At 41.8% G+C, this 19,461-nt stretch overlaps 1 protein-coding gene across 1 annotated transcript in view; it reads left to right on the top strand.

Annotated features, from left to right (window-relative positions):
• Window positions 1-19,242, top strand: part of LOC119466619 (uncharacterized) — a 35,930-nt gene extending 16,688 nt beyond the window's left edge. Inside the window, exons 14-20 of the mRNA XM_037727138.2 lie at window positions 1,103-1,285; window positions 4,410-4,475; window positions 4,915-4,989; window positions 7,664-7,735; window positions 8,899-8,964; window positions 9,501-9,677; window positions 11,063-19,242. Of these exons, the coding sequence (XP_037583066.1) occupies window positions 1,103-1,285; window positions 4,410-4,475; window positions 4,915-4,989; window positions 7,664-7,735; window positions 8,899-8,964; window positions 9,501-9,677; window positions 11,063-11,239 (816 nt within the window). The 3' untranslated portion in view covers window positions 11,240-19,242. The remainder of the gene's footprint in view (window positions 1-1,102; window positions 1,286-4,409; window positions 4,476-4,914; window positions 4,990-7,663; window positions 7,736-8,898; window positions 8,965-9,500; window positions 9,678-11,062) is intronic.
• The last annotated feature ends 219 nt before the right edge of the window (window positions 19,243-19,461 follow it).

The following is a 19,461-nucleotide window of genomic DNA, read 5'->3' as shown; positions in this document are numbered from 1 at the left end:
GCTTGCATTCAGACGCAACTTTTTCATCATGTTTCGTGACCTCAGATCTCTTTTTCTCAACCCCAAGTTGGAACCAACACTGCTCTGTATAAAGAGGAAATGAAGTTGGCACTGTGCTCGAACCATGAAGCAAGCTCACTACACTCAACGTCTACCTGTAACTCCTGTTATTTGCATTCTTGCTCCACTATGCTATGTGCACTGTGAAATCTGGCCACATTGTGGGGTTTTGACTTTACATATTCTCGGGATAAGGGGAGATGCCAACGGCACGCCGAGCCCCGGGGTTGGCGCACGCATTGCCCATCAACCGCGGTCCTGTACAAGCTCGTGGAAACCATAGACAACAACCACGTGTACAATTTATTATGATTGCACCTAACACTTCGAGCAAGCCTGCTAGCTGTAGATGACATCGCTGAGGGTTCCTTCGAAGAGAATAATACGCTAGGTAAAGAAGGACTTCTGACTTACCAGCTGGGGATACAGGCGGCCTCAGCGACTGCCACGGCCATAACGCGGTTGACTAACCATGTGCGGGAAAACGGGAGCAGCAGCCAAGACTTCCACCTTCTCAGCTTGGTGGGGTCCAAAGAGACTTGGGCGTTGTCAGAGAGATCTCATGTGACACACCCAGTGGAGCTGATAGCGCCTGCGAATCTCGTGCGCTGCCCATGAAAGGAAAGTTTCTCCTCTCCACACCCTGCCTGGTGTGCGTGTGCCCGACGCGGCGTTCGTCACGCGTGCGATGGTCATGGAACCCGAGGATTCCCACAATATATGTATTACTATTACAGTGGTTGATGGAAACCGGAACTGTGGTGGTGATACTTTGTGACACTATTTGCAGCCAAAGCATGCAGAACTCCGATTGCAATTTGCTACTATGCCTTGCTAACCTGCTGGCATTGACACACTAGCAGTGAAGAGCCTTGCAACGCCTATCATTTCTAGTGCATTACGCTTGAATACAACTGAACACAATGTTGCCAGAAGTGTTCCTGTTTCTACCTCTATCTCAAGTATTGTGTCTACATCAGATTACAAATTTGTGTAGCCTCGAACTGTTTCTCACTGTATCAGGGGGCCATGTTTGTTTCAGGTCAACGTAACAGGAACTACCCTGACAGTGTCCCCGGCCTTCATAGCACCGCTGGACTACACTCCTTACTACTTCGACAAGTACAGCATGCACAAGGAGTGCGCACTGTTGGGAGTCATCTCCTTCTGCCTCACAGTGGTCAACATCCTCTGCATCATTCTCGCAGGAACGCTTGTCCTTAAGGTAGACACTCTGTCTTAGTATAGCAAAGCATTGGGCGAGTTAGTGTAGATGCATATCAACACCAACTCGGTGCTCAAAGCATTGCTGCCAATCACCAAAGCCATTTTCCTCTAACTTGAATTTTAAAAATTCCTAGATTTGTGCAAAAATTGGTTGTTAATCAGTTCGTTGATATGATTTCTGTGAAGATAAATTTTTGTTTGTATTATGAAAATACACTAAAAACTTTATAGTTAAAATTTATTTCTAAGCTTGTTTTAAGATATTCAAATAATGAAGTCACTGCACTGATGCTGAAATGATGTCACAGTGCAAGGTGTTATGCTAACAATAATGCCCCCTGCTTAAGCCCGAATTCAATAAAGACGTCAACAGGCTTATACTTTATTGTTGTCCAAAGTTGTTTGGCACGTAGAGCGAAGTGCCAAGATTACATGGAACCTTATTCCAATTGTTGAGTGCCAGGCCTGCCTTAAAAAATGTAACAGTATCAAAACAATGTGTTACTTCATAACCCCAATGTAAAAGAGGTGAATAGTTTTTTTTTTTTTTTTTTTTGCATGCCGTGTCCTGACGTAAAACCACCACACTTACTCGCTTACACATCATTAGCAGCGAAGCAAATAGACACACAGCCAAGTTTTATCTTTGCTCTAAAGCAAAACTGGGCCAAACACATGGCCACTGGGACTCTGTCCAACGTTACTCTGCCTATGAGTGGTTCCCGGTAAATTTCAATATACGCGTGAATAGTCGGCTGTTTAGTGTTACGACCGCATTGTTGCGCTCGGCGAAGGTATACGTGTCAGCTTATGCCCATATTCGCCCATACTGCTTTGTTTGATGTTGTAAGCATACGTTTATTTTGCCGATTACAGATAAATATTGAGTGCACAGACATTGACAGCACAGCTAGAGGCGCTAACGGCAATATCACAGAAGCAGTACTTCCTTGAAGGGGCCCTGAAACACATATTGAACATAATAAGAAAATGTGGCCAATCTGGCGTAGAGGCTGCTATGAACATGTGATCCAAATATTACTGCACTGCATGCAGCAGGGAGTTTTCAATCTCGTGTCAAAAACAGCAAAAAAATCTCTTGCTTTCGCTTCCGCAATGACGTCATGCAGCACCATCGAAAGCAGCTGGACCCACCAATGCTGTTAATTGATTTCATGATTTCATGATTGCGAGAGCATTCTCAATAATTCATAATTGCTAATTTTGAGTTACGTAAATGAAAAATATATATGTCTGTGATCTCAAAAAGACAGAAATATCATTTCATCTTTGCACTGCGCGTAGCTGCATCAGCTGCATGTGGTCTGCAAGATGGCAGCAGCGTGCTGCGTAGCGTAGTCTACCGCAGCCGCCATGGGGCGCCACGATGAGCCGTTTTGCTGCTGTGGCACTTTTGGCCGGGGCTTTGCTCTCTTGGCTTCTCCACCATGTAGCTTCCAGCGCGCTAGCGGGGACAAAAAGAGAAAGAAAGCTGGGTATCGGTGCGATAACTCAGCCTATAGTTGAACGATTCGAAACATCTTTGCACCGTGAGATTTGTGAGACGACAGCCTTTAATAGTGAGGCCATTGTATGATTAGTTAGAAAAGTGTTTTAGCCCCTTTTAATGAGACCAGGGCATCCGCTCCCTGTTGTTAGCTTAGCGAGATGTGTTCACTGAGCTGTAATATGATCAAAAGTCATACATTGCATGCTAATGCAAAAGTAATCTGCGATGTCTAAAATCAAAATGCACCATCATGTCAGCTGTGCCACTGTTTCAATAACTTTATGTAAATTTTTTGTAGATTTGGACAAATTTCCTTTTTTTTTTCTAAACATGGCTTAAAATCCCTAAATCTAGGGAAATTTCCCTAGAGTTGGCAGCACTGGCTCAAAGATACCAGGTTGTTCACCAGAAAAGTTGCTGAGGCATTTCACATACAGTACATGCCAGGCACATGTATCAGCTCCCTTTGCTGATGTGACAGGGCCATTGTCGTGATCTTGCTTTGTTTGCACATTCCAGAATCATGTGACCATAGGTTTGTATATTGAAGAAAGGTGTTTTGCCTTCAGTGAACTTTCAGTTGGGAGTGCACGTATCTACCTGTCTGTCCTGTGTTTTTGTGCCATTCATAAGTGCGCTGTCTTACCTAGCTGTAACCACATTGTCACTGTTGATTTGTTTTTCTTTGGAACTTTTGCCATCACAGTGAAAAATATTGTTGTATGTGTAGTTTCCACTTTGAATGCCATGTTATCCAGTTCCCTGTGCACTGTATAAATATCATCTTTGGCATGGACCCTATAACAACAGTGAGTTTATAAATGTTGACGTGTAATAAAAGATCACTCTTGCCTTGTTAAATGCCCACCTGCTTGTCTTTTTGAGGATTTGGGGGAAACTATTAACTGGGACACCAACGTACCGTATTTATTTGTGTAAGGCCTACACCCATACTTGGTAGGGCAAAAATTTGGAAAACAAGTTTCACAAAACGTCATGTGCATATATACTCACCTGCTGGTTGATTCCCACAAGCCACTACAAGATGGCACTAGTCTATGTCCAAAAAATCAGTTGGAGACTGTAAATATGTTTATAGTCGGCTCCCAGTGGTTGAATTTATTTGCATAGCATTCTGATCACAGTACGAGGCTTCTGTGTGTGTCGTAAGTCTGCCTCATGTAAGGCCCGCATCAGTAAAAATTCAGAAAAAAAAGTGGGGCCTTATACAAGAAAATACAGTATTTCGTGTTACGTTTCATCTATGAATATCTCGAAAGTGGCAATTGTCATAAGATTTCTGCTAAGCAGACGTGACTTTACTACTTCTTGGGTTCAATTTCAAAATTTCAACATACGTCCTAAACTGAACAATTAAAAGAAGAACTAATTAGTGGAACATTGTTAGTCAGTTTGCTGAACATTGTGATTGGCGATGCAAGTAATGTTTACCTCCTTAAGTAAGTCACCTGAATAGGCTGAACTGCGCGATATGCTCATTGAAATTCTTTTAAAGTATTTGTTTTAACTAAAGAAAATATGTTGTGTATGTTGCCTATGGCAAGTTCTAGTGCAATAAAGCTGAACTTTGTCATGCGCTTTATTTTTTTAGATCAAGGAGATTGCACCTGCTAAAAGCCTACAAGGTACTAAAAGGTTCTGGAAGCATGACATTAAGGTAAGCAAACCATTCGATTCTGAACACCTTACCTTGTACATCTCAGAGCGATGAACTTGTTAGAAGGTGTTGCTAATCTCCGACAGCTCATGCCATTAAACCTGGTTCACGCGCATCATGTTTTGTTTGTGACTATAACCAAAAGCCTGTAGTCAGTGCAGCTTTTGGCCTTTTTGTGTTATAAATGAAGATGACTCTCTATTGTTAGCATTACTGGCACCGAGGAGGTGAGGAGGTGCAAGTTGAAAAATTATGCGAAATATATTTACACATATAATCAGAAAAATAGACTTTCGATAGAAATAAGTCAATTTTGGTGGTGACCGTTTCGTTGCTGTTCAAAAAATAAACTCTAAATTTCACGTTTTGATTCCTTTAGTAGTGCCACTTTAAGAATCGTAAAAGCTTTCTGTGTAACTGATTCTCATATTTTCTACAGGTTGCGAGAGACTACAACAAGACCCTGGGCGGTGCAGCGGCAAGCAACATGGGCAAACTCATTGAAGAGTGGAAGGTGCGTTTTGGTATCGTAGCTTTTAACTTTTCTTTTTTTTTATCTGCACAGAATGATCATGCCTTTTAAATGAGCTTGGAAGAATGTAAATGCGAGTTGTATCGCCTCCTGTTTTGCTCAACCATCTTCTTACTTAATGGTGAGATTGTGGCTTAACAATATCAGTTAAATAACAGGGAGGAAGTACGAGTCTAGTTATACATTTAGTCTTCTTTGTTTATATCATTTATATTTGACATGCCATGATGTCAAAGAACCACGTCACAAAATAATGTATACCTGGACAAGTTGTAAGCAGAAACAGATTTTTTCTTTCATGTTGTGAAAGAAATGTGGTTTCGTGGTGTTACTGATTTGTTTTAATGCTTCTAGTTTTTCTGGAACTGAAGAGTTGCGCTAAGATGATAAACTTTCTTAATGACTACAGTGTCATGGCTTGTAAGAGGCCAACAAAATGAATCTGTACTCGTACCACAGTCATTGGTTTTGCAAGCTCTTGTGTTCTAGCTGCCATGTGAAAGTGACTGTAGTCGACGACAACTCAAGAGTGGCCAATACACCACTGTCAGTGGTCAGTACATCACTGTCCAACTAATAGAGAATTTGTATAGGTGCACCAGCCAGGTACAGTCTGTCTCACACTTAGGGGAAAACTCGGAGCTCCTTGCAAGGTGCTCCGAGTTTTCCCCTAAGTGTGATATAGACTGTACATTCACTTGTTTTTGTGCCGTCATGATGGAGGTAATCTTGTTTTACTGTCGGCATCCGTCAAGAATTACGTTTTGGAGCACAGAAGTGCGGGCACCTTGTGCAGTGTGGTTTCGTGGGCAAAGCTTGTGCTGATTTTTTCTTTTTTTCGGAATATAACGGTGGTTTCTTTTTATTTGTTAAGTCACTTACAAATATTTATGATGCATGGGTTCGATTAGAAGACTGAATTTCTGGTTGTGAGACTGTAGCTTGTTGCGAAAACAGGAACCAAGAAGTTTACTGTTATGCTTTCATGCACTAGCATAGCGTGCACATTTTAATTACCATATTTACACGAATATAATGCGATTGTGATTTACAGTGAGAGGAGGAACTTTTGAGAAAAAAAGAAAACAGTCAGTAAATAATAACGTTATAATCACAATTTATAATGTGAACTAACAAATTGTAATGCAACCATAGCTCTACAACAGTGCACACACCTACAGAAAGTGAGAGAGGCATAAAGGAGAGATGCCTCGACCTGCACCACTACTGTATCGCAGGTATGCACACACCTACAGATGCACCTCATCATTGCAGATGGTGCATTGTGCTGTTTTAACAGGACTGTGATGCACTTTTGTCTATACCTCATTTCACACATAGCAGGCAGCGCTACGAAGGCTTGAGAGTCTTCTCTCACTGGTTGCATGTGTGAGCAAGAAGTAGCGCATCACATGTGAAAGAAAGATATAGGTGTACGCCATGTAATTCGATGTTACACTACGTTTAATCCTTTTATTTCACAAAAATGACGTATATAAGACATGGAAGGTATCGCAGATCTGAACCATGTTAATCAATGAGTGGAGTGATACACTTGTGTGACCGACGACCGCAGTGCACCGGTTGCATTTGCAGCCAAAACATAGTACATCGCATGCTGGAAGCGCGTGGGTGCTCAAATAATGTGTGGTTTGATGTGACCTTCTGTCCACAAGTTGTAAATGTAATAGTATGAAAAGTAGTTATTCTGGAGAAAGAGTCGCAGGTCAAAAACAACTGTGGTGTAAAACGCATGGAGTGAGACTTCCTGACAGAACTACTTGGGTAGCTTCTGCACAGTTGCCTACTAAGTATGAAACGGAGTATGAAGCTTGAATTGAGAGTCCCTAAAATAAGCCCAAGCTTTTTTAAGAAAGCGAGCTTAGTCAGCCCTTGTGTGCCGTCACCTCCTTTCCTCCCATTGGGATTTTTCTTGCTCACCGACTGGTGTCCCCAAATGAATTCAATATTATGTAGGTATATTTCAAAATGAATCAATAAATGTCATTGAGTGATTGAAATGTGCATTCTTCCTGACATACAGAGAGCTCTGCATTCCAGTGAAGTCCTGTCACATGGTGGTTGAAAGGGGAGAAAATATCTTTCGCAATACAATAACATATGATACCAAATGTAGTGTGAGGCACTTTTTCATATTCACAAATACGCAAGGAAAACTTGTGTTTGTGTAAGGACAGTACATGCTTTTCAACCAGAGTGTGCAGAAATTCTGATTTCTCACTGTTCCTATGTTCCATAGACTTTGGCCGACAGCATGCGAAAGAGAGAGTACAGCTGACATCAATAACATGACGGTTTTGTACTGTAAAGCCTAAGCTGCTCCTGTGACTTCACTTCCAAAGAGCTTCATGGTATTACCTGGTGTTGCAGATATTGTCAGCCTGGTATGAAATGAGAGCTACAAAAAATGAACTATGAAGATGTTCATTTCAACTTTCACAGGTCTGTGTGAAAGTGATGTGGTTCATTCACATATGCTGCATTTATAGGCTAGACCATGTTTTGATGATGATTATGCATACATTCAATTTAGTAATTACGCATAAGATGTGTGATACCTTGTTTCTTTTTGATCATGTTTTATTCACACCTGTGAGTGCATCTTCGGAATCGAGCTTCTGTACATGCTTTGCAGAAACTGGATGGTAAGAGTGGAGATCCAGCTTCGCCTAGCAGAAATCTCCAAGACCTGCAGAACATGATAGAGGTTTGTGCCAACTGTTTTGTCTATTCTGCCACTGTTCCTAACATACCACAAATGGAATAGCTCAAATTATTCTCATAGTTAAGCAATGTATATTTTGTGTGAAAGCATGCCAACATAGATTTGCAATGATTAGAAGTGCTAAGCTTCCTTTCATGAGTATACAGTATCCTTTTTAGTTACAAATTGTGTTGGAAGGCCATAGATATATCGTAGTTCCATAATTTTATTACAAGGAACTGCATACTCTATTGAAAGGATGTCAAGGTGCAATAAATATACAGTGGAACCTCGTTCATACGATTCTGTGTAACACGTTTTTCGGGATAATTTTTTTTTCCACCGATTTACTTGCATAATACGTTGGATGATATGATTATCGGATGATATGCTTTATTTTCCGGTTCCCATGAAGATCATATTAACGAGATTCCACTCTATATTCCGAGGAGCTGCAGACTTAGTCGGAAAAAAGTCCAGGTGTTAGGGTGATCTTTCATACACTTTCCAGCTAGTCCTCTTAATTACAGAATAATTAAATCTCGATTTAGCGCATAGTCAGTCACATTGCACTGCTTCACACAGAATGTTGAATCTCTGGCCCAAAGCACATGCACAAGTTAATTATTGACTGCAGGCATTACGAAGAAGGAAAAACTACTTCACCATTGCTGACAGAATGCGGCACGTTAAACAGTCTGTGAAACATGGCAGCGCCTGAATTAAAGTGATTGTGTGCTGCAGTACTCGGCAGACTGAAGTGAAATAGAGCCACTTTGAATAAGAAGAGGCTTCGATTGAGCTACAGCTTAATTTGTGTGGCTTTTTCTTTGCCACTGCTGCACAGAACTGGTATTAAGCAATCACCTACACCAGTGTGTCCACTGTGACTTAATGGGTTAGAAAAGCTATCTGCATTATTATGTTATGGTATAAAAGAAAGATAGACACATTCTTGTGCTTGATGCACTTGCTAAGTGTTAATGACCGTTTAAAAGGTAACAGCATGAGTGTTTGAAAAGAACACAGGTGGTCTCACACACGGCATGTCTAGATGTCTGTGAAATCACTGCTGAAATTCAGCCTTGTAGAAAATTACGCACAGACTTGCTTGTTTTCACTAGTACAAGTTTTGCTAAACCGTGCCTGTTCTTTTGTGACAACAGGAGGCAGAAGATGACGATGTGTACCAGACAGTTGTGCAGCAGCTGGCCAATCGTCCTCCACCGATGGTAAGTCAGGACTCCGTGATGCTTTCCAGACATGGGCTTCTCAGTAAAAGCATCAAGTTTTACAGTGAACTGCACATGGTGGCAACACTGTCAGCTTTTCACCCTTGCTTTGGAATCTTTCACTCCCTTTCCACCTTGCATTCGTCCGGTAATGAAGTGAAAGGAGTTGTGGAGTACTGGCATAACTGTGTATGATTTGTTGGTTCCAAAAGTTGTGCAGACGTCCTATCAACAGCTAAAAGGCTGAAGAGCCAAGGCTCTTATGGGAGAGAGTACACTTTGGTTCCAAAAGAAAGTGCCTTATCTCATAAAATCTACAGTCTTCGTCAAAAGTTTAAGTGCCGCTGTATGATTTACAAGACCTGTCACTGGGCCCCATTGCAATGCTGCTGTAGCAAGGTGCTTTGAGGCAACAAAAGTCCAGTGCCGGCCATGGTATTATGCTGCCTGGTGACAGGTCTAGTCATGAGTGCAGTTGCATCGAAACTTTTGACAAAAGCTGTACATGGCTTTTCATCGGCATTGTGTGTATGCAGAACATGGTGCGCTACCTGTCGAGGGCATTGTCCACACCTGAGCAGCGAAAAGAGCACCCTGGTGGAGGCCGCATGAGTGTTTGGGAACTGGAGAGCCTGCTTGGCGGGGAGCCGTCATCTTCGCAGACAAAGCCCAGAGTCACTTTCCAGCTCAAGCGTAGCAAGTCAGAAACCACGGTAAGCTGAAGTTGTTTTGCTACTGAGGATTTGTTTGTTTGGTCTTCAAGCTTTTTAAAAAGAGCATGCAGCGAAAGTTCTAAATCTATTTCTCATTAAGTCTGTGGGGTCTCACACGTGCTCTTGGGACAAAGGAACGACAACACAGTAGTGCAAACAATCAAAAGGGCATTTATTGCACCTTTCATACACTAATGCCTGCTAACTGAATTACTAGCCATGGAACATCCTGATGGGCACACGACAAATCGAGGAAGTCCGACTCACCGTGACCAGATAGCAAGCGAATATGTTCGCCCGCATGCTAGACACCAACGCTTAGCCGTTCACGTGTACGGTCACGCGAACCGTGGCGCGTTCGAACGATCCGTGTTTGTCCATTCCGGTGTCAGTGCTCCTAAGCCTTCTCGGGACGGTGCACGCACTGAAACGACCGCGTTGCTCACCAACCCCACACCAAAGAGGAAGACCCTGCTCCCTCGTGCGCCCTAGTAACCCCGCCATTAGGTGGCATTAGCAGTGCAACACTAGCACCATCTCCCGTAATACGCCGCAACCACACCGATCGCCTGCTGCCGTAAAGCCACGCGGCAAAGCCAGATTACTGGAGATGGGAGCCATGCGGGGACATCAGGGGACACGTGAGAATCGTGCATCCCCACAGGTCCTTTTAAAGGAACCTTAAATTAAAATACACATGTTAGGTAAATCTCAATAAAACTTGTTGCTGGCTAGTTGGTTGTCTCTGCTCTCTCATCCTTGTCTGTTAAGCACATAACTTCTTCCTAAGCTTGTTAGGTAAATTTGTCGATTACACTTCAGAAAGAGCAAATGATTTCACACAGTAGAACACATGGTTCAAATACATATTGGGCTGTTTAACATTGGTTGCAAAAGCAGCTTTGCATATAGTAGTCAGGAAGCAGAACTTGCAGATTTAGGTCATGCATTCATGCATTGGCCATAGCTCCGCTTAGTAGTGTCATCGTGGTAGCGGAGCACTTCATGTGCTTGCTTTTGTGATGGTGCACATTTGATGCGTAGAATGACCAAAATGACATTTTTTTTTAGTCAAATGTATTGACATGACATCTTTCTGTGATATCTGAATTCATTTAATTGGTAAATTGAAGTGTGACAATGCTTAAATGCAGAGGCTTGCAGCGCTATGCTGGCCCAGAAATGAAACACGGATAAGACGAAAAATCACAATGGAGCACAACAGTGCATGATGTGGACCTTTAAACCCTGAATCCTAACTGTACATGTTTGCTTCTGGACAGCACAATATCTTCAGAGAGCTTGTATAGCTATGTACAGCTATGTACAGAATCAACAGCGTAACATGTTAGTTAGAATAACCTTGTCATTTTTAACTTGTGCAGGAAGCAGATTCCTCGCCAAACCATGGAAAGCAGCCAGGTCGCAAGAGGCCGGGTTTCTTTCCATTTCGTCGTGTGTCACGATTCCAAGTGTCAAGAGTGGACGAAGGTACCAGGCGGCAAGAACCCCTGCTGAGCAGGATGAGAAAGCTCTACCACAGCTCAGAATCACCTTCGTAACCACAATCATACAAACACATTGTCCATCTTGTGAGCTACACGCACTAAGGGAGCCTGATGGAGGTTGTCTCCGCAGAGTCAGCACAAGTTGCTATTGCATTGGTGGCCTGAGTGGTGTCTGCTGTTGTGTCCACCAAAATCTCAGAGCTTATGTGTTTTCATACTATGTTGCCCTGATATTGATCTCTTTGCAAGATTCTTACAACACTGTGTCGCTGTTCTTTTACATCAGGTAAATCGCACATGAACAGCGACATTTGGTACATAATGCAGAAAGCTGGGCCAGTTGGAACTTAGACATCTGAGGCATTTCCAGCACTTCAGAGAAAAAAAAAAAACACCGCGAAGAGAGAAAAGATCACAGTACAGGAAGGGTGCTGGTCTTCAACTGGCTTTAGTGCATTGGAAACTACACTCTAAGATAACACGTGGAAATATAATCAAATGCTCAGAACATGGCGCATACGTCAGACCACTTGTCACACACATGTAGTACACACTTGTTGGCATAGATAGTCATTCCATGATAGATAGCCAGTGTCCTTCTTCCTCTGTGATATTTTCTCTGTTCTATGGTGTTTCTTCTTTGATGCAATTCGCACTCTTTTGGAACTCCACCCAATTTGCGGTATGTCTGCCTGTCTTAATGTCTATCCGCGTCTAGCCTCTTTCACGCGAACTTGAATCACTGGGTAGTTCACGTCTAATGGATGGAACACGAGCTGCTGTGCTGAGTGAACCAAATTTGAAGCCAACCATAGGACCCAATTGGGGCACTGTAGACAGTAAAACCTCAATATAATGAACATTAATATAATGAATTATCGGATATAACGAATGTATTTTCGTATCAGGTGTGACTTCAATATAACAAGGTTCAACTGTATGTGCCATTGGTTATGTTCCGGTCTTCAGTGATAATTAAAAAAAATATTTCTCTGGTGCTCGGTGAAATGGAACCTGTGTCACATATATTCAGATAATCTTGTCCGAATAAATATTCATACAGGCACCACGCGTAGACTTCGTGGTCACGCCACAAGATGGTGCAGCGTTTTCTTGAGTGAAAGCGCAAGAGAGGAGCTCAGCTGCATGCACGCCTCATACATGACGTGTTTCGGCAGCGGCAGTATGCTGTATCACTACATTGCTTCATTGCTAATTGCAATAACGTCGGCATTCATAATGAGATGGGTCCTGTTGGATTTTAAGCACGAAATGCTTTTAGCTCCCGTTGTTGGCGACCTTCAAGAGACCTTAAGCAAAAATCCAGAGCCGTTATCCAGGCAGTCATGACGAGAATGGGTGGGAGAACGAGACGAGAACCTGCGAGAACATCCGGGCATCGTTGTGAGAGAATAACGAGATAATCTGGGCAACCAGTCAAAACTTAAGAAAATGCAGTCTATGGCCCCCAACCCCCTGTACAGGACCGCATTACAGACGCTAGTTACTGCCCAAAAAAGTTACAAAAAAATATTTCTTCCGATTTATTCCTAATGTTTGTTCCCAATATCACTCAAGCTGTAACTAATAGTACGCTGAAGTTTAATTTGTCATTTCCAGTAGCGACGCTCGAAAGGCAGATACAGTGCACCACACATCTTTTGGTGCTGCGATTTGAACGCCAGTGGTCCATGAGTTGTGAGCAGTCCACGACTAGAAGAAAAAGCAGCGACAGACGCTGAGCGCGCTGCACTGTTGGAAGAAGAAAAGCGGTTTAAGGTGGTGGCACCACAGGTAGCAAAAGACCAAGAAAGTTTAAAACCCCCTTGCAGAAGACGCCATATGGTAGCCATTCATGCTTACGTCTACTCTCGATTACGGGGGAGTCAGCATTTTTATTTTACCCTTAGGTGCTGGAAGTGTCTCGAATGTATTTCTCATGTTCTGGGTGTTATGTTTTGTTGAAACATCTGCTGCAGATAAACAGTGGTCAAACGAAAGATGCCAACAATAAGACTTATCTTTGTCAAGAACGAAGACATGTCTCCTTGTCGAAATGTTGGCTACAGCCTGGGAAATTCTTTTTTCCTGCCATTTTTGATAACTTTAAGTCTCCATCATCCTGTGAATCTATCTTTGGAGTGCTGTGGATATGTTCTTGTTTGAAAATCCCTTGGCAGTGGTGTAGCTTGCCTCCATACAGTTAAAACTCAATATAAAAAATGTAAATTTAAATAGATTGATTATTCATTTTTTAATAATTTTCATCACAGTTCTTAACCAAGTCCTCAGTAAGCTTATTCACATGCACCGAACATTGGCGAAGCTTAATAACCACGATTTTCTTAACAAAGTTTTTGTCTAATAGTAATATCTCAGTATACTGAGGTTTAATTTAAGTCCAGTATGTCCGTGGACATACCCGAGTGCAGTGTCAAGCATTCAACAGGCACCTTTGTTGCTCTTTGGAGAGCTAATCTAAAATTCCTAGTCATGTTAATTTTGTAGAATTCTGATGTAGGTAATAGAGAGATTTAGCTTGTCCGTAACCTTCTTAACATTTATGGATTACTAGGAGGACATACTAGTTCTTTTTAATACTAGCTGGTTAGTGTACAGGGTATGTGCACTATGATCTGGCCAATCTGTTCAAAGAGCTGCTGCAAAAATCGATGAAAGTGCACAGTCAGTAGATCATTGCAAAAGTGGGCACAGTACTGAGAGAATATGCCTACCATGGCATGCCACATTTGAAAGTATTATAGCATGATTGTGAATATAGTGTGCGAGCCAATTTTTTTAGGTTTGATTAAGAAGGAAAAAAAAAATGCTATCACGATTTTAATGTGCTCATGACACTGCAGGCAATTAATAATCACAGCTTGCGTCTTACAGCTATGACATGCATGAGTACCTTTGAAACAGGTGTCCGTAAGAAATTCATTCATGCGATTCATTTCCTCTGGTCAGCTTTTTACTGTCCATGGCTGACACTAGCTAAGAAGGATGGTGGGCTCTTGTTAACCTTGATCTTCTGCTACCATTACACTGAACCACATCACTTTGTATTTCAGCTGCATGGCGATCGTGCTTGAGGCATGAGCAAGTTTTAAAGCTCTGAGGAGGTAGCATTGGAAATACCGGGATTCAGTTATACAGAAAACGAGTTGTCTTCACCAAAACAAGTACTCATCTTTGCCTTCCGTCTGGGCCTCAAAACTCCTTGTGTGAGTTCGTTGCCAACATGTGGAGTACAGCTTCCACTCCTCAGTGCCCTGCCTTGCACTAGGCAATTTAAACCACAAACAATTTGATTGAAAGAAAGTCAAAGAAGTTGCACACTGTAGCTGTAGAAGTCGAATTAAACGTAGGCTTGCAGAGCCCTGGTTGCAGCTTCTCATGATAGTATAGTGCAAAGATGGTATGCTGTTGCCAGCCCATAACGGTTAGGTTAGGTTAGGTAACCAATGATGCATTGTCACTGCAGACTACAGCGTAACTGCTGTTTGCTTTGTATGATCTGCATTTGCCGAAGGTTACTCAGATCTCCGTAATCTTTTTTTTTTTGTTTTCTTACGAAGTTGTTTTTGAAAAAATCATACAGCTGGTTACTTGCTGGACAGTTCGTATACAGTAGCTATAAAATACATGTGTGATCAGTCCCTGCACCACATTTGTCGGTGGAGATGTTTAAGTCGCAGAGATGGAGTAAGTTCCTTTTGTGCCCGAGCTATTCATGTCAGTTGATAGTGCCATCCAAAGGCACTAGCATCAGAGTATTCGGGCCATCTCCTGTCGTATCTGCGTAATTACGGCGCTGGCTCTCTTTATCGCGCATGTGTCATACAAAGAAGCCAAACTTCAAGAGATGCTAGAATCTAGAGTCATGCTGGGAAGATGAATGTAGGGGGATGCAGGAGAGTTGAGCATCCCTTCAAAGTCCAAATGCACTTTTTTTTTTTGCATTTTTTCATTGATACAGTACTTACTGCATTTATTTTCGTCTTGTTTGCACACAATTTTAACCTACAGAAAGTTGCTGTCAGCACATGGGAAGCCTTTGCATAATGAAATTTAGTATTCTTTTTGAAATGCTTTTTCATGACTGTGTACTTCAAGTTTTTTTAATTAGAGGGGATTAGAGGAGGGGAATTGGTTGGTAGTGTATTACTGATTTTTTTAATGTGTGTGTTTTCTTCTAAATACATTATTGATAGCTGTTTCTGGTTGTGCTTATATTTCTGCTCGTCTGTCACGTTTTTATGGAGATGGATGGAATTTTACAAAAACTGCCACACTGAAGAGGCTGTGGGAGGAGTGTCCTTAGAAAATTATGTTTGAAAAACTGGCGTGCTTGATAAGCTACTGTTAGACTAGTGCTTTAAGATGCTATGATATTGATGTGCTTGAAGCAGTGTTCTTACATTATCATGGCAGTTTGCAGGATTGTCGGAATAGCAGCATAGTACTTATCTGTTTGTAGTATGTGGGCAAATTAAATTGCACATAATGGGTGCATTTTCATCTGTTTTGCACATCACCTCATGTTTTGTTTTAGCAGTGAACAGCTTTGTTTTGCAGTCATTTTATATGTATGATTGTACATTTTTTTATTTGCAGACTGGTCTGATGCATTTGTTGACTACCTTTGGGATTTAATGCCTCTAGAATAGTCTGTTGTTAGTCGCTTTTTCATAGAAGTGCCCAAGTCTATTTTGAGTTCTGTCTGCATGACTGTTCAGTTTTGTTTTGCAGGTTATTGACTGCTGTTTTGTTGAATACTGTTGAAATTTGCTTGAGGAACACTTCCCATCATTGTTAAAAACTGCATGCAACACTGTGGGTTAGGTTGTTTCCCTATGAAAACAAAGTATGGAATAGGCATTGCCATGTTTGTTGTTGAAGATATTTTTGTGCAGGTAGTCAGAGAGCCGTTCAAGTTTTATTGTGGCGTGATCTTACTGTGCTAAGCAGTTGCAAGGTAGGAAGCTGGAATGTGGTTGTTGTAATTTGGCAAGCTGCTTATGTTAGGAGGTGTCCATAATAGAAACTAACATCACGCACGATGCAGCAGTGAAGAAGCTAGACTCGTGGGGAGAGCTAGCGCACATCTGTTTGCACTCAATGAAAGTGACTTTAACGCTCAGTGGAGCATCATCCCTATTTGCATTCATGTCCAATGCGCACACTCCTGTCTAGACAACAGTAATACAGCAGTGGTTGCTCGGCTTATTGGGCAGTACGAAGGCATAAGAGGCATGGCCCAATAAAACCAAGGCAAGTCCTTCTCGTCAGCTTATCATTGCTGAGAAAACTGAAGTTTGCCATGCTGCTGCAAGAGAACAGATGAGAGCCTATCAAGGGCATCACACAGCAGAACTTGCACATTGGTGATGCTTGTTTGAGAGTGCATTGAGAGAGTTTGAGGTCGGTGAGATTTGAACAAGAGGTGAAGAGGTAGCTGAGTAGATGTGATTGCTGAGGTGCAGAACGTGGGTTGCCTAAGATACAGGCTTGCAGTGCAGTATTGAAAAGTGAGTGAGAAAAGGAGTGTGTCTTTATTTGCTCATTTATCTCACTCCTATTTCCAGCAGCAGCATATTATGTTGTTTTCAGTCGCATTGTTATATTTTGCTGGATTCTCCTTGCAGAAAATACATTGCTACTGATTTTAATGTTTTGTAAACTGGAACAGCAGCTTCTTGCTATCTCGTTCAAGTGCTGAAAGAGATGCCCAATAGAAACTCTAAATAAGCCTAGACTGGCGCATCAGAGTATTTTCTGGCCTGCAAGCTATCCATGCACTGTGCTGACTGTTTGCAATCGCACACTGAGCCGGGTATTTGTTTTCAAGGTTGCTCATGGCATGTCTGGGAACTGGTATTGCAGGCTGTCTCGAGTTCACCAATTTGAGACAGCATTTCGACCTCTTGTAACTTTTTGTGGGCAGCTTTGTGCTTGGGCTCACACAGTAGCAACATTGATCAAAGCTGCCATTGCTACACTTGCATTTGTGGCGTTACAGGTGAAAGATAACATTGTTTGCAGAGTGTCCAGAAAAAACACTACAGATTGGCTTGCATATGATCCATTTCACAGCCATTACGCTATGCCTGTCTGGAAGGGCCATCAAATGCTTTAGAAAGATACACGGGGAAGGGGGAGGAACATTATTAAGTGTATCAATCTCTCACATCATGCTACATATGATAGATCTCTCTTGCATGAAGTTGTCGCTTATATATAATAGACTTTGGACAGCAAAATGACGTGTTTAATTTATTTGTCTGTGCACTATGCTCGTCACAGTGTCTATGCATGGTCACATGTCACATTTTCGGGTGGGCTATGCTCTATTATGGCTTGAAATTGCTCATGTGTGATCTCTCTGTGGTCATGGCTTCGCTGCATATTGTTCTTGCTATTAAGGTGCTTAAAGGCCATAAAAGTAGGCATGGGGAAAGTGCCACAGGTATATTTATGTTTTCTAGAAGCGAACATTGCCTTGTCATTTGAATGGTAATGCGATGGATGCACATCACGGACGATGCAGTTGCCAGCAGAAATACAAGGCTGCATCCACTTGCACCTTTGCTGCATTTGTGTGCACATGCATGCACATGCACACAAGTGCATACATAGCATAACAAAGCATGTGGACAGATGCAGTGAGGTACAAAACAATAGAATATCACTGGTCTAGTATTGTGGATGCTACATGCACTGCACTGGGTGTGATGCAGTGCTTTTGCAGAGACTAGGAGAGAGGCAATCCAAAGAAGCACCTGCGTCTGCGTAAGCCATTACTGTGCCCCTGTAATACCACTTGACTAGTCAAACAACAATACAACTGAACGCCGATATATTGAACCCACATATAACGAATTATTGTGTATATATAACGAACAGCAGTAAAACACCCTTGAAAAGCTTTTCATAAAATTTTTATTTTATATATCGAATTACCTATATATTGAACTTCTTTGTGATCCCCTTCAGATTCAATATATCCGGATTTGACTGTATGATAGACACTGAAATAACAAGTTATTGGTTAAAAGAAGTGAATAAATAGTGTTTTTTACTGATATTAGCATGCAACAAATATATGCTTATAATGAATATCAGATAAGACGAAGTTATTTTTGCCTCGCATGCAACTTGATTACAATGAGGTTCGACTGTAAGTGAACAGGTAGCCTGTACAAATGTCGGTGAAAGAAATGGTAGCATTTGTGCGCATTTGTTGCCAATATGACAAACCAATATCAGTGGTGCTACGGCATGATCTGAACTTGGCTGTCGCAGCATGTATGTGTAATGCTAACACAACGACAACATGTGTTCAGTGTGGCACGAGGGGATAGTGATGTGCGTGTCTTGCGTGTAGTAGAGTTTGTAGCTGCAGATCCTCCATGCGGAAACTGTGATGTTCTTGTAGCCGACATCCTGGTATGGCATTGTTCAACTTGCGATAGATGGGTTGTGCTGTGTGTGAGGACGCAATGCATTCAGTCTGTGTATGTCAGCCATTTCTCCTTTGGCATCGTAGACTTATGCGTCAGTGTGTTCTGTGGATAACGTACTTAGGTTGTAGTGTAACAAGCACAAGAATTTACTGATGTGCTCTGTGATGGTGCTCGTGCCTTATACACTTGCCTTTAGAGCTGCAATTTTTTCTATTTCTTTACATGTGAGGATTTATAGTCATAATCACTTTAGAGATATTTTTGTTGCTTTGTTTTAAAAGTAAGGAATGCATGTACGCTTGGCAAATTCTTGTTGTTATTGGAGAGTTTTAGAAATAGCAGACGCAGAAGGGTTTTCTATACAATATGAGTGCATCCAAAAGGGATATTATTGCACCCAAAAATTAACTTCTGGCTTAGTGTTTGTGGTGAACTCAAACTATTTTGCACATAGAGCAGATAAAGTATATCTTCTAGCTTTGGGATCTGCTACTTCAAAAACACTCCTTAATTTATTGCAATAAAATTTGACATTTTTGCCATTGCAGAGTTTGGGTCTTACACGAATAAAAATTGAAATGTTACAAGAGTCTTGGGGCCTGTGTTTATTTTAAGTTACTTCCCCATACCTCGGAGCAGTTTTCTTCACTCTGCACTGAGCAATTTGTTTCCCACTGGTTCATTTGCAGAAGGTTTATGTTATCTGCTAGCTGTTTTGGGTGAACTCAGTGAGTCACTTTCTTTTGCTCTACCATTGAGGCATATACTAAACTGGAAGTTAGTTCTGAAATGTGCAATGTTCCTTTT

Source organism: Dermacentor silvarum, chromosome 10 (assembly GCF_013339745.2).
Source record: "Dermacentor silvarum isolate Dsil-2018 chromosome 10, BIME_Dsil_1.4, whole genome shotgun sequence".
In the NCBI taxonomy this organism is placed as follows: Eukaryota; Metazoa; Arthropoda; class Arachnida; order Ixodida; family Ixodidae; genus Dermacentor; species Dermacentor silvarum.
The sequence above is the reverse complement of the archived record's forward strand: the minus strand, read 5'-3'. Positions and strand labels throughout refer to the sequence as shown.